Source organism: Python bivittatus, unplaced genomic scaffold, assembly GCF_059951505.1.
Source record: "Python bivittatus isolate LINGU-HERP-01145 unplaced genomic scaffold, Pbiv_v1 ctg000590_np1212, whole genome shotgun sequence".
NCBI lineage: Eukaryota > Metazoa > Chordata > Lepidosauria > Squamata > Pythonidae > Python > Python bivittatus.
Window position 1 is genome coordinate 26617990 of NW_028277086.1, and position 16361 is coordinate 26634350.

The following is a 16361-nucleotide window of genomic DNA, read 5'->3' on the forward strand; positions in this document are numbered from 1 at the left end:
CCTACAGGTATTTATGTTTTATGATGAAGTTTTCAGAGAAGCATTTGCTCCTTTGTGTATAAATGATTGAAAAGGAGGATATATAGTGACTTATGTCGCGATGGCATTTTGATAGCTACAGTCCTGGTCAGCATTATCAGAAAGGATTATAAACACCAAGCTACTTAGCAGCCACTAGAAAATGTTTGGTGGTTCTTAGGACCACTTATCTAGCTAACAAATTACTTCTTAGTGGCAGTTGTTTACAGACAGCTAATTTAATATACAGCAACGTATACTTCTATAAATAACATCAAGGGACACTTTGTCATCTGAAAATACACTTGGCTTCTAAACAACCCAGAGAATCCTCTTTCCTAGAAACCAGGAAACCCAAGTAATTAGCAGATATCTAAGAAAAAAGAATTGTGTATTTATTGAAACTAAACATGACTTCCATTTGATATCTAAAATAATATATTCAATTCATGCTGAAAGCAACATTAATCCTTATTTAGGCTAGAGTAAAAATAGGGATGAACCGGTTTGAAAAATGTGTATCAGATTAATTTTCACTTTTATTACTATTAAAGGGTGAATGAATTTTATTTATTCATTTTTCCATACAAGTGTGATACTAATGTTCTCTAAAATCCTGTTCTGCCAAAGTCCTGGATTACAATTCCTATGATTCCTGGGCAACAAGGTCAAAGACATTTTTTTACCATGATTTACAAAACAGTTTTTCACATATTGTGCTAACCCAAACAAGACATAAAATGGTTCTCTTACATGCACACTGACACTTATATATTGAAAACACTCAGATTCTAGAAATGTGGAATGGCCTTTGTGACTTTCCTCTCTTGCATCTAATTATACATATATCCCCTGGCAACATCTTTTGGTTTTCATCTTGTCCCCTGCTCATGAGCAAGGCAGGTTTAAACCATCCTTTGCTGTACCAGTGTTAAAGTAGCATTTCCCCCTTTATTCTAACATTGCCAAGGGCAGCTCCAAAGTATATAACATTTGTTCATCCATTATTTTGGAGAGATGTCAGGTGACTCCAGTGTCTTGAAATGGGAAGTAGAGAGAGGAAAGGGATCAGCAGAGGTGGCCACAAATTTCATGCCAGTGCAGTTTTCTGTTGACTCAGAGATGGGTGGTTAGCACTTCAGTTCACAGCCAATCCCACTAAACTATCATGACATTTTCAGAGTTAAAAATGTGCCACCTGTTGAGAGCAATTAAAATGTTGAAAAAATTAAAATGTTAAATTGAGACTTCTGGGGAAGCAATGGCAGATTGAGGACAGTTCCACATGAGCAAAGCTGAAGGCCACAGCAGAAAGAGGAACCGGTGAAGGGATCACCTCCTTGGAACCCCTCTCTGGATTAAGGAGAGGATTAGGATCACCCACAAATTTGCTCCCCCATGAAGAGATTGCAAAATAGCGATCTCTGCTGGGTTTGAGAGCTCTGGGAGCTGGGGGAAAACCTTGCTTAAGCTGCGATTCAGTACCTTCAAACAGATACTGGGTTCACCCACTTCATTTCTTAACTACTTTAGGAAATTAATGACCTTTTGGATGTTAAGAACCTTCTAAAGGGCAAGTTTCATCACACCAGGAGAACTTCCTTCTATCCTGGATGAAAGAAGTTTTATGTAAGTTTAAAGAATAATAGAAAAAATTAATTTGGGGGAAACAGCAAAAGAGCATCTAGAATGTTGGCTTTGGAAAGCTAAGGAGTCAGATGGACTTGAAAGAATATTTCTTGTAGGTTGATTAAAATTTTATAAAAATATATATGAAGATTTTGAAATGAACTATAAGAAATCCAGTGGGAATGTTTTGCTGACTGCTGAATAAACATATGAAAAGAGGGGACTTTGAAGGTTGACTAGAAGGAATCAGAGAGAATTAAAGATTACAATTAAAGGAGAAGAAACCTATTAACACAATGGAGCAATATTATTTGACTATAGAAGAAATTAAAGCTGTCTTGGAACAATGTACTCAGAAATTACTTTTAAGATTGTCTGTCACTAAAGAAATGGATATAACAGAGGTTACAGAGGAGGAACAGATTTTACAGGATAAAATAGAGACTGAGATTGATTTGAATATGGATTTGAAAATGGATTTTAAAAAAAACAAACTACAAGAGTGACATGGAAGAAGATGATATGGATTTGAAAATGGACTTAAAAATGACAGACTATAAGAGTGACATGGAAAAAGATGCCACAGTGGATTTACAAATGAAACTGGCTGATGTTTTAATAACTAATGGGGACATACAAATAATAAATCAGAAGAGTGATTGGCATAGCTTTTTCATTATGGACTTACAAAAGGGACCTGTTAAACTACTGAAGCTGTTCATGAGAGGAGACAAAGAGAAAAAGATAAGAAATCAACTTGTGGGACACTATTTGTCAGGATTAAAGACCAAGCTTTTTAAAAGTAAACAGAAGGGATACAAAGTGAATTCATTCAATCAAGCTCACTTGCGCTCTCTCTCTCTCTCTCTCTCTCCCCCTCCCCCCGCCCATAGATAGATAGATAGATAGATAGATAGATAGATAGATAGATAGATAGATAGATAGATGTTTTCTGGTAGCTGTTAATGGAATTACTTTATGGCCAGGACTGAATATGCTTTAAAGATTTGCTTACAACTGGGGAAAGATTTCTTTTGCTCTATCTCTTAAAGAAAGTGATAAGTTGGAGCACAAAATGGATTTATTTCATTAAGGTTAATATATACTGTGTGTGTGTGTGTGTGTGTGTGTGTGTGTAATTCTGATAGCTCTTAATGGACTTTTGCTGAATAGAACTGAATGATGAATTTGTTTATTGATAAGAGATGAGTTATGAGAAGAAGAGATCTTTTTTTATTATTGAAGCACTAGAGTAGGTGTTAATTTACGGGAGTTGTTGATACTTGTCTGGAGGGAGAAGGGAGTCACTTTTATATTCTTTTCTTCTTTATTTCTTTTCTTTTCTCTCTTTGCACTTTTTCTTTTCCTCACTTTTTATATTTCTCTTAGCTTGTATTACTCTTTTATCTTTGTATTTGTAAGCTTTAATAAAAGTATTACAAAAAAAATTAAAATGTTAAATTAAAATGTTAAAATTTATTGAGAACAATTAAAATGCAGTAATTAAAATGTTAAACTTAAAAGCTTTACCTAGATCTAAGCCCAATCAGTAGCTCTCCGCTTAAGGATGTTGCAATGAAAAAGGGGGGGCACAGATGCAGTAACTTGATTTTGGAAAAAAGAGAAGGCAAAAATAATTATTATTACATTATAACTAAGCCAAAATAATGTTGTATTCTTGCACACATCTCAACCATAATTTCCATTTCTTATAGTTCTTGTGGCAACTGAACTTCCAATGTTGTTTCAAATTTGAATCAAGCCAAATAGGTAATTATAGTTATCCATAATGGAAGTACAGGATCCAGTAATTCATACTGAAGTTGTTTCAAAGTAGGTGACCGATGTTTCCTTTATTCATTTTTTTAAAAAGTAAGGAATGCTATTTCATCTTCTGTTCAAGAAATATTAAAAGATCTTAACTGGGTGAGAAAATTAAGTGTGTGCACTTGTGTTTCCAGCTTATGCTAAATGTATCTTCTATCTTGATAACAGGAAGGGAAGCAGAAAGGGTCATTTTATCCCACAGCTAGAATACTGGACTATTAACTTTCTTTTCTGTCACCATGGCAACATCAGAGAATGAGAGAATGGTTTGCTTCAGTTTTTCCTCCTAATCCTTTTCCCCCTTCTCCCTCACAGCTTTAAACTAAATGATCTAATATTTGAATTTCCTAACTGTAATGGACTGCCTGTTGGGTTCTGGTGCTAAAATATTTATTTGGAAGTCAGTTCCACTGAAACAATTACTACAATCCAACACATAGTTAAGCACACTTGAGCTCATTAATGTCAACAGCCAATGCTGTGCCACATTGTTGGATTGTGGCCAATTTGTTTAAAACTGAAGTGATGGGTTGTCACTCAAATGACATTCATGATCATATTAAAATAGGAAGGAACATGGTTTTCTGCCAAGAGGAAACTAAGGCCAAGCGTCAATTCACCTTTGGTTGGGTTTGATGCTCACAGGCGCTGTTTATTTCAGGAATTATGTAGTTCAAATCAAGAGAAGGAATAGTGCTGTATCATATTGCAGGAACAATGTTTTAAGGTCTCTTCATTCATTACAAGAAAACCCTACCCACCCTCATTCCAAAAAGCTACTGGCACCAATAATATATTCAACTTGCAAGAGAGGATTTTTAAAATGCTAGAAGTATCATAACTTGTCATCTTTATTTCAGAAAGGATTAGCATTAGCATGCAAAGCAAGTCATAAAACTATTAGTATTGAGATTGCTGTTTTGTTTTTATTTGGTTCTGCGTAAGCAGTGCCATCCGTATGTATTTATTTAGTGTAAGTTTATTCAGTTAAATAAGGTTTACTTCTAAGTAAGTGGATAAAGGACTGCAGCCCATATTATTCAACATTCTGTTAGAGTGCTTAGGAATGTGCTAATTATAAAGAAGACTTACTGAAATTTGCAAATACATCTAATTAAAGTCAAACTTTCTCTGGGAACAGTGGTTTTCCACTTTCAATAATACTGTGAAAGTTCTCATTATGGTGGAAAATGAATTCCAATTCAATAGTTTGGCTGATTAGTTACAAAGAGTATTGTGGAGTACTTTATAAATATTCATATACACTACAGCTATATTTAGTGGGTTCCCTTAGAATAGATTTAGTCTACAAACTTCTTGAGCACTGAAAAGTACCATTCCCTCATAACCTGTCATATAACCCACCATTTCAAAGTTCAGTAATAAAAATATTTCCAGAGCGACTAGGAGAGGGGGAAATATATGAATTGAGGGGAAAGTACATTGTCTAGTGCTGGCAACAGGGTAGACACAATAAGATCAAGGAATTACAGTCTTATTTTCAGGAGAAGATATAAAATTATATTCCCAGAGTGAATTTATATCATATATATTCTATTCTATCATGAAACATAAGGAAAAATCTAAGTGAGAAAACCAATCTCTATCCAGGATATAGAAAGAATGCTGTAAGTCTAGCTTTGGCCTAGGCTAGCAGAAGAAACACCAGAAGATAGTGCAAGTAAGAAGATAGAATAAAAGAGTGCAAGATACATCCATACATGTAATAAGTCCCATAGGCCCCAAACCCTTAGTTAGAAATTAAGGTAATATCTATTTATCTAATTCACATTTCCCAAAACTATCTGCAGAGTAGAACACAATTATCTGTTGATGTTAACATTTTCTGAAATTTGTGATATAGTTTCCTACCCTTGCCCATATACCTTTAAGGCAAAGTACATATAGAAATGTGTAAATTGGTGAGAGATTATACTAGAAAAATATGGTTGGAAAAATGCATATTTCAGAGAGAATGGAAACAAAATTTATACTGTACAGTAAAAGAAATGAGAACAGATTTCTAACGGAGAGAGAGAGAGAAAAAATGGACCAGGGAATTTGAATTTGAAATAATTCAAGATTTGAAATGATGAGAAACTGAAACTGGCAGATTTGTTGAACCCTGGATGTGATCAAGCTTAACAACTAAGAAAATCATTGTTTCTAAAATTTGCTAGTTTTTCATGCATTCAATCATATATCCATTCTGTTTTATTTCCCTACAAATCTGTGAATTTTTGAAAAATCCAACAAAAATTCAAATTGAAATGCATTTTAAATACCTACTGAACATATTTTTATTCATAAAACATGCATTTTAAGGGATTGTCTGTATTTCTTTATCTTTTACAACATTAATCCAGTTGTATTCATCCATGGACCAATCATTATCCCTTCATTTATACAGACTGCTCCTCTTTCCTGTACATCCCAAATCAAGAACTGTTTGAAGGATGTAGAAAGAATGCAGAAGAGAGGAGATTCCCCTTCTATGAATGAAAGTCTATCCTTATGATATTCCATATAACATACATATGGTTCAAGTATAGTTCAAGTACTGTATAATATATAAATTTAATAAATAAATAAATAGTTCAAGTATGTATATGTTTAAAGTATCCATAGTTAACTAAGAGATACAAACAATGTCAGTCCGTACTACAATTTACAGGGTGAAATTTATTTATTTATTCAATTTTTATGGCCACCAATCTCAATAAATGATTCTGGGTGGTGAACAAAATTAAAGTAAAAACATTTGCAATAATAGAAAAATTAAAATACATAGCAGCTGAGAAAATATATTCCATAATCACTAATACAACCATGAAACAGGTCCCTGAACACACTTGGGGCCCTAGACCCCGGCACAGAACCAGGTCTTTAAAGATTTTTAAAAAGCCAGTAGAGTCAGGGCCATCCTGATCTCCAGAGGGAGAATGTTCCATAGGGCGGGCACTATGGCAGAAAAGGCATGTCTTCTAGGCCCTGCCAAGTGGCATTTTTTAGCCAATGGGACCTGGAGCATGCCTTTCCTACCTGACCGGATCAGATTAGCAGAAACAACTGGGGAAAGATGATCTCTCAAGTAACCTGGTCCAAGCCATGAAGGCTTGCTTTAGAGATGACAACCAGCACCTTGAATTGCACCCAGAAGGACACTGACAACCAATGCAGCTCATGGAGTAGTGGTGTTACCTGTTCCAAATAACCAATATTTGAAATCCTCAAATATCCTTAGAAGGCAATTTAAATGTAGAGTCTGGACTGAAAAAGGAAGTTTGCCCTGGACTGACTCTCATGTTGACTCCTTAGAAAAACCAGAAAATGCCATTCAGTATGAACCCAAAATTTATTTCTTGAGTCCCTGAGAAGAGTTACTGCAGGGAGAAGTAACTATATCTCCTCCAGATGTTTTGGGTAACTATTCCCAAAACTATGTCCATTGACCATCTGGCTGGTCCCATAGCAGTTATAGTTCAAGATATCTAGAGAGGAGCACAGTATCTGTCCCAAAATTAGTGTATATTTTCTTATTTCCATCCCTTCAAAATGAAGAACACTTCTAAAGCTATTCTTCTCTTTAGAGGAGAATTTTATTTTTTTCTTTTTCTTTTAACTCAAGTTGATATTCTTCTATGTATCCAAAGAATCTTTGAGTAAGTAGAAACTGGTACCATATAATAAAATGTTCCCATTTTGCATCCTCCAAACTGACAGATACTTGATGATCTCAGTTCACTCATAAAGGGAGTCATTATGTTTATTTTCCTCCACAATTTTAAATGTGTACATAATTTTAAGAATATATCACTCTTAGAGTCTGGGATATGTCAAGATTCACATAAAGCCAAATAAAATATCCTCCACCCTGCTTCATAGTTTGACAAGTCCAAAACACATCCTACACATAGCAGCTGAATGCACTGAATTCATTACAGTTCTTCAGTATGTGGAAAAACAGGTTCATCAGTTCCAGAGTATTCTTGATAAGACTTTTTTAGGCATTCAAAATAGCGGAATTCAGAACACAAAATATAGACTACAACTACAAGCTTGTTCTACATGATAAATACTATAATAAATGAAAATTGCTTGTTTAATTACAAAACCATTACATTTTTACCATATTGAATTATACAGTATTTAAGTAGAATATGAATATTTGATGGTATGGAAGTTGTGGGAACTTCATAAAATTGAGCTTAAAACATTTGTAGTCTCTGCAGCAAAATTATGTTGACTTTGTTTTAGATTGGTTTAGAGTTTAGGGTTTGGTTTTTTGTTTGTTCAGAAGAAAAGCTTTTCACTTAAGAACAGTAGCTCTTCTGAATTAGGTCAAAAGTCTACCTGGACCAGCTTTTTGTTTCCACAGTGGCCTTATCAGATGAGTATAGAAATCCTGTTTGTTGTTTTCTAGATACTAGTATTTAATTGATATCGAGGGACATGGTATCTTTGTTCTTGACAGTAGAATAAAGTTGTCATGATAAGGTGCTTTGGTTATTTCATGATCCATTCATACATTTAATTTCGTTTTTGAAATCTTCTATATTGGGGAAAGGAGCATAATCCCTGTTAAAATATGCCAGTTTTTCCAAATCTGATGTTTTCTACAGCATATGCTGGGTAGGGAAGTATTTCCTCTTGGTTGGTATAAAATTTTCACTATTCAGCTTAACTGGGTAATCCTTAATAAAATACTACCACTCTATCACTTAGTGTCAACTGGAAAAAATCCTAAATCTACCCATTTTCCCATCCCTCCATAGTTTTATACATAAATTAGCACCGTATCCCCTACATTCTTGCTTTTTTCTAATCAAATATCCCCAAACATCGTTACATTTTCTTGCACTGAATTATTCTACCCTGTCATGGTTTTCACTGTCCTTTTTTCATTTCCCTTTTTCATTGTCCCTCTTTCCTTCCTTGGCTAGCCTGGTGTGCCATTCCATTGACACTTTGTGGACATGTTCCAGGTTGCTTCCACCATGCCTTCTTTCTTTCTGGCTTCTTCCAGTTTGTCATGCAATTTTATTGCTCATCTCTCTCTCTGTCTCTCCTTCTCTCTCTCTCTCAGACTCAAACTGAGTCAGTGCCCTCAGGTTCTTCTTGGATTCACCTATCCCTTTCAGATATTTTTCCCCTAAAGTTTCTGTACACTTCTTGAAATCTTGGAATTAGGAATGGGCTCCAAACCTCCAGATGATCACTAGATAGCAGTACAGAGGTAAACAAAACTCAAAAATGTGGCTGCCTTCTGATAGTATTCTGAAGTTTTGCAGCTCAGGTCTGGAAGTCCTATTGAAATCCCTCAAACTTTCTCTGTTCTACAGGTACTGTTTTGGCTACATAACTTACTTAAGGACTGGCATTTGGACAATCATTTCAATATTACTATATCAATTACATGAGGGCCCTAAAGCATCTCAGGAAAACTGAATCTGGTAACCTTTTGATGTATTTGGGGTTTAATTCAAGCCCTGTATTAGAGTGCATGGTGGTTCCTGTGTGTTTGATCATTCTTTCACTGTTGAAATTGTATTTAAATTGTATTTTATGACTGTTTTTATTGTATGCCTACCAGAGTCATTGTAGAGTTGGGTAGGCTTATAAATGTTTAAATAAAATAAAATAAAAAAAATAAAATAAAAAATAAACTTGAACATTATAATAATTGTCTTTAGATTTCCCCCCCCCTCCCATAATGTTTCTGGATTCTTTACCTTCCTTTTTAAATTTCAAATGTTTCTTACTTACAAATGTGATGCTTTCAAATGATGGTTGTACTATTTGTAGAAGGAGCATCTGTATTACTGGATCTAAAGCTGCAATGCAAAGAAAGGAAAAAAAATATCCAATTTTATTTTGTAATAAAGCTGCAGGGAGAAAGAGAATTGAGTATTGCCAAAATAGTATAGCTACTGAAGTAAAATAAATGTTAACAGCAGGGCTATCATTAGATTTGCTCTGGATGGAGTTTCACTTTTGTTTTGTTTATGTTTTGGCTTATACTTTTAAAAAGGACACATCTCCGTTTTATGCAGAAAACCTTTTTCTTTTTAACTTACATTAGGTTCTATATTAAAAACAAATTAAACAGCTAAGTAAACCAAAGTGTTCCAATAGAAGGGAATATATGTAGTTCAGGGTTGAACTGTGGAGTTCTTGGTTGTTTGCTTGCAGACGTTTCATTACCCAACTAGGTAACATCCTCAGTGCTAGTGGGTGTGGGGTTTGCTCCCTGTTTATATACTGTAACTTCTGTAACTACTGTATATAAACAGGGAGCAAACCCCACACTCACTAGCACTGATGATGTTACCTAGTCAGATAATGAAACGTCTGCAAGCAAACAACCAAGCTCAGAGAGCACCAAGGATTCCACAAACCAATATGTACGTGTGATCAACTAAAGTCTTCTAAGAACCTCTGCATTTCAGTAAAATAGAAAACAATTTTTCCAGTTTTGCAATTGTAATTAGAGTTATGTCAAGAGTTCCTGGGACTAATCAGCATGATGTTTCTCAATCACATTGCCCAGGAAAGGGATAGTAGCAACCAACCAAGATTTCTTTTCATCTTCTAGGTCTTAGATTGCCTGTGCCAGCCTGAATACTGTCTCTTTTCCTGCCTTGTACACAGAATGGAATTTATTGTGATGCATAGTTGCTGCAATATGCAGTATATTTGCCAAAATGGCAGATTGAAAAGATTAATTAGGAACTGGATGCATGTACCATCATCAACAACATCTAGAACAATGAGGCCTGGTGGTTCAGATGTTATATTAAGATGGGGAATTGTCACTCAACCATGGAGATGATTCAGCTTATAATTCTATCCCAGCCTGGCCTACTTTACAGGCTTCCTGAGAGAATAAAAAAAAAAAAAAATGCAACCATGTATGGGCTTTTGAAGGAAGGCCAAGGTTAATAAAATCGAAGGACCCCATTGCTAGGATCTGGATCATCTCTTAGGTGTCCTTTAATTAGAAGATTTTTTTTTCCTGTTGGCCTCCACTGCAGAACTTCTTTGCTTGTAATTAAAGGTACTTATAGCTAGATTTGTGAAGCTGTGAGTCATTATTTCCAGCTTGTGTCTAAGTTTTAGTTACCTGATTTTTTACTAAAGTAACATATTAGGAAAAGTCAACTATTTTGTTTTCCTATATTGACAATTGCAATGGCGTGTCAGACATAGTATTTCTATATACAAGACAAGAGAAGCATATAACACTGACTATTAAATATCCTAACCTGAGATAATGAAAAGAGAATAATAATGAGCATTTATATAGGCAGGAGAAGGAATAAAAAGGGAAGGAGGGAATAAGCAGTAATTAAAGTCAAAGGCCCAAAGAATAATGGGCAAAGAACACAGCTGCTCCAGTTTAACAACTTAGCAACGTAATAATAAGTATGGGCTTTGGGGTCCAGAATCCAGATTGCTAATTACTAAAGCTCCCATTTATGAAACATGCTTAGTGTCTGAACATAGATAATAGAAAAGGACTGATAAAACCTGCTGTTTTTGAACTTTGGAGCAACATCTGGGCTTTTCGGAAAACCAGGGGCAAGCTTCAGCAATAAAAAATCTTGAAAAGTAATTGCAGCAAATGATTGCTTTAACTAACTGATTTCAGACAGGAAATGTCTGCTTATCTAAATCATAAGCCTTTGAATTGTTAGAGTCTGTATTAGGTATATAATAAATAAGGTTTTTTGATTATAAAATGGTTTCGTGCATATTGTTTTAATTTGTTGAATTCCCTACTTTGTGATTTTTTTTGTGAATAAAATAAAAATGAATGAGGAATTCTACAAATAATAGAGGTCCTGACATTAGTTTTTCACTTCTTACATCCCAGTTGATTCTTTATATATGCAATGCTCCATGATAGTATTTATTTATCACAATAGCAAATTGTAAACTCAGAGGGGATCTAATATATATGCACTAAAAGGTAAGTTCCATTGGGTTCATTGGGGCCTACTCTCAAATGTGGTTACCACATTTTACCTGCAAAAGTCTGGATGACAGATCTCTGCAGCCCAGATCTGGCAGCCCTAATTTCCAGGTAAATGTATACAAGGCATCAACTTTATTAGATTTCACTCTATGCGTGTGTGTGTGTGTGCACGCGCACGTGCGTGTATGTGTGTGCATGTATGTATATGTGTGTGTGTGTGTGTGTGTGTATGTATATAGGAATATAGGAATATAAATGTGTGTGTGTAGCCATTGAGCCTACATTTCTTTTGGTAAGTGTTTTCGGGAGTGGTCTGCCATTGCCTGCTTCCTAGGGCTGAGAGAAAGTGATTGGCCCAAAGTTACCCAAATGGCTTTGTACCTAAGGCGGGACTAGAGGTCATGGACTCCCAGTTTCCAGCCTGATGCCTTAATCACTACACCAAAATGGTGTAGATAGATAGATATAGATATAGATATATTCATATTCTGTCTCTAAATCTATTTAGACTGAAAATATATTGTGGTACTGTGCTCCTCTAACACCTCTGTGAAGATTATTCTGTGTCATACTTCTTTCGTGATTGAAATTTCTTCCAATTTCTAACCAGACTTTGCTTATACCTTTCGTTTTTATCAATATTATTTCTTATTACTGTTTTTAATCACTGTATCTACTTAGGTCTCTAAAAAAAAAGGTTGAGATCAGCCAAATTTATCTCATGCTACGAATGATATATTGGTGAATTATGAAATGCAACAATTTTTTTTTATCACGACCACCCACATAGCCACACACCTCCAATGACAGCTTATAAGCCCCTCCGTAGGCACCTCCAAGAACTGAGGGAGCCATAAAAATATACATACAAATTATGTAAATACATAACATTTTGGATATACTGAAAATAAATTCTCATTTCACCATCAATGTGTGCTGTTATTCTCTCCCTTCAAAATACATAAATTGTTCTAAACACTTTTTGAAATATTCAATATTAAATGCAAATACTTTCATGCAGACCAATACCCTGAAATGCATACATACAAAGCTTATATAGTTCTGACATATTTTAATAGTGCTGCATTTGAAAGATAAATGGTATTTTTTTTCTTTTCAACAAGTGTTATTTATATCCTTTTTTCCTGATTTAATCATGAATGATTCACAGACACTATAGGTCATACATGCAAGCACAGTACAAGTAAATGACAAGACACACATTGCAACATCTCAACATAAAGTCTGCCCCTTTTGTACATATGTTGCAACGTTGCACATGTGTACTTTAAATGAACAGCATGATTGGCCCAAGGCATTATCCTATCTGAGATGAGTCCCCTTTCCATTCCACATACAAACACATAGCTGGGGCTGTAGTTGGACATTTCTTCAACATTGACCAGGAAACAATCTTTTACTGCATCTGAAGGCATCAGATAAGTTAGAGGACAGCGTTGGCTACAGGGCACACAGCTTTTTTCTTCAACATAATGCTGTAGCTTAGAACTTATCATCTGATTCCTAGAATTTGCACCAAATGGAATGATGCAAAAATGTACTGCTTCAGGGCTGGGCTCTACCTGAAAGGATTCTCCTGTAAAATCTAAGTAAATTCTAATAAGTTCCACTGAATTCAGCTGGAATTCTCTGCTGCCTTGCATAGAACTCTTGGGCAGAAGGCAATCATAGGCTCCAAAGATTTTTCGTTACTTCCCTTTCTTGTAATTGTATGTGTGCCCCAAAACTCTAATTTAGTTTGCTCAGCTAGATGCCTGAATCCTGGCTTTTTTCTTCTATGTAAGATGTATTTTTCCTTTCATATGTATAGCACTGCCAGATTCTGACTATGCAGGCTGTTGTTATTATGTCACAAGAGTCTCCTGTATTTATTAAATGATGTCCGTTGCTAGCAAATCCACCCTGCTCTTAGACAAGCCACCAGCTTTGAGGAAGAGGCTTCAAAAGAGCATGAAAAAGGGAAGGAAAGAATACAACATGTCTCTTTGCAGCATAGGATCCACAGATCAATATTGTGCCATCTTTTTTCTCAATTCCAGGCAAAACTCCTTCTCTGTTTTATGCAGTTACAAAGACCTGTGTTCAGCAGGTATTTAAGAAACTTAATGGGTCTTTATTAATCATTTACAAGTGTGCTAGACGGCAAAACCTAGAAATATCTCTATTAGAAATTGACCCCAAAAATCAGTGTCTACAAGCTGGAAAAGAAAAAAGAAAAAGAGCTGACAGTTTTGATAGTTTGCCTTAGCCACTTACTATTTTCATCTGATTAAGTGCTATGTGTCTATACAACATGGAAACAGAACATCTATATAAACAACTGTTATGCCTGCATAAAATGTTGGATATTTCATCCTTCTGCCAAAGGCAGCCATTTTCTTCACAATTTGGCTTCCTCCATCAACCTCAGCTGCCACACTAACAACCACAAATCAATGTATTGATGCTATGGCAACAGCATTGTAAGAAAAATGACCTCTTAAATGAGCAACTGTTTAAGCCCTTGTTTCTCCAGGTTCATCTCCCACAAGTTAATTTATGCTATTTTTTTTAATGTTTGTGTTAACTAATTATAAAAACCAGCCGTTATGTTACAGTATGTTATGTTTGTTATGTTGCACCTAATGAACAGTGTTTCTATAAACTCTTGAATTTTATGGGAACTGAAAGCAGCCTATAATAAAACATATTTAAGGCTGCAATCTTTCATAAAATGGACGTTTTCAGGGTATCTTATTTTTCTTTAAAAAAAATGAATTAAAAATGCTAGGATTTGGAATGAAAATTTAGAATCATATTTCTGTAATATTGTTGATCACATAATAATGCTATAAATCACACTACAGTATTGCAGCATATACATAGGTGAGGCATCCTGTGACTCTACAAATTGTAATATGTACATTTAGATGGTGATGGAAAAAAGGGTATTCCAGATCGCAGAAATTGTCAGAAGACAAAGTTCTGTGTCGGATAACTTAATTAGCTTGGTAATTTTTTCCACAGTAAGAACATTTTATTTCTTAGGGAATATCTATTGAGAAGGAGTTTTGTCTTTTTCTACAATCCTTTCTACTATCTAAAAAAACAGGAGGCTTATTGTGAAAAAGCCATCTGAGTACACATATTGCTTCACCGTTCTGCTTTAAAATAAATCTATCTGCCAGGTTCATCCATCATACAAACCGCAGTTATGTCATTTCTCATACCTATAGTTGATTTTTAAAATAAGTTTTCCTGATTTCCCCTCTTCATTTAATTTTATTTCCTGCAGTAGAAGCCATTACTCAACTTTTCAGTTGCTTAAATTGTTCCTTGTGTCACAAAACAGAGGATGAAAGAAGTGTTAGAAATCCTTTGGATTTCCATGGAGCCCCTGATTGCGCTTAAACTGATTTTAACATTACCAGCCGTTTCTTGTCCACCCTTATTTTCTTTTTTATCAGCCAAGCAATCTGCCATGTTTTAAAAGTACATCTGTGTGAAATCAAGGATAAAGAAAAATTGAATAAGAGGAACATTTCTTGGAAAGATAATCTTTGAGATGCTGGTGGGCCACTCCACTCCTCCTTTTTAAACTGACGGCAAAGAAAGCAAAACTACACTGAAAAGATTTCTGCCAATATAAGCTCCCGAGCAAAGTGATCTCCCAACATCAAGGAAAATCTTCTTCTTCATTTAGCACTTCCTTCCCTGTTCAACATACCTTGGTCAGTTTGAGGATGCAAATAGAAATGAATGACACCTGCAAATGGATGTTCCTGAAAAATACAGCCCACTGTTATGGAAGAAATGGGAAATAGACTATTTCAAGGAGTAACTACACTTAGAAACACATTACTGAGGGGTCCTAAAACTATTTCCTGGCATCATCTAACCCTATATGTATTTGCTTAAGTCAGCCTCCAGCTGAGTCCCATGGAGTTTGGATGCTTCCACAAAAGCCTTTTACCTTATTATTTTTCCACCATTTGTTGGAAAAGAAATTTCCATGTAGGAAAAAGAAGGATAGAACCATCTAAGTGAAATGATGCAGAGAAAATTCCAATTTCATGTGGTTAGAAGAATATGCTCCTTTCTCCCTTTCCAGGAATAATTGACGATATTTACTTAAAATCATACATATTTTAAGAAATATAATAAAGGTTGGACCAATTTTACTAATTTCCCCTGGAGTACCTCCTTGGTGAATTACCCCATAGAATCATAACCAAGGAAACCATATTATGATTTAAGACAATGATAGATGTAGATCTCAATTGTTTCTTAATAATAATGAAATAATTTAAAAGGTTTCACATTGTTAGGGGCCAATGTGTACAGCAGCAAAATATGTACTTGATAACTAGGAAAAATAATACCACTGTAACATTTCTACTCAATGAAGCTCCTTAAATGAGGCTTTTTATTTCTTTTATTTATATTTATTTATATATCAAATGTGTCACTGCCCATCTCATTAAAAAGTGACTTTGGGCAGTTTATACAGAAGATAAAATTAATTTAAAATACAATATAAACATAGTCTTAAATAAATAATATATTTAAGGCTTGGATGAATCATTATCACTCAGCCTATCATACCACTAGTCAAATTCTTATATATGGTGCTTTTAAGTACCAAGAAGTGAACTAAAAGCTGGAGTAATTTTTGTTGACCAAAATGGCCAACTTCCTTTCATTTCAACTTCCTGTGAGTAGATTTTAAAACAGGATTTTCCAAATGGGAAAATGTAGCTAATGTTTACTGTGATTTTCAGCAGATGTGTGTGTGTGTATCTGTTGAATATACATATAATGTGTGTGTGTGTGTGTATATGTATATGCATTATATGATGTAAATAATTTGAAAAAAGAAATTGCTAGCCAAAGCCATGATCCAGCTGCT

At 34.9% G+C, this 16361-nt stretch overlaps 1 protein-coding gene across 1 annotated transcript in view; it reads right to left on the reverse strand.

Moving 5' to 3' along the window:
• The window catches only part of CNBD1 (cyclic nucleotide binding domain containing 1), a 159391-nt gene that overhangs the window by 13970 nt on the left and 129060 nt on the right, over window positions 1-16361 (reverse strand). The window contains exon 10 of the mRNA XM_088149275.1: window positions 9241-9308. Coding sequence (XP_088005401.1) covers window positions 9241-9308 — 68 coding nt within the window. The remainder of the gene's footprint in view (window positions 1-9240; window positions 9309-16361) is intronic.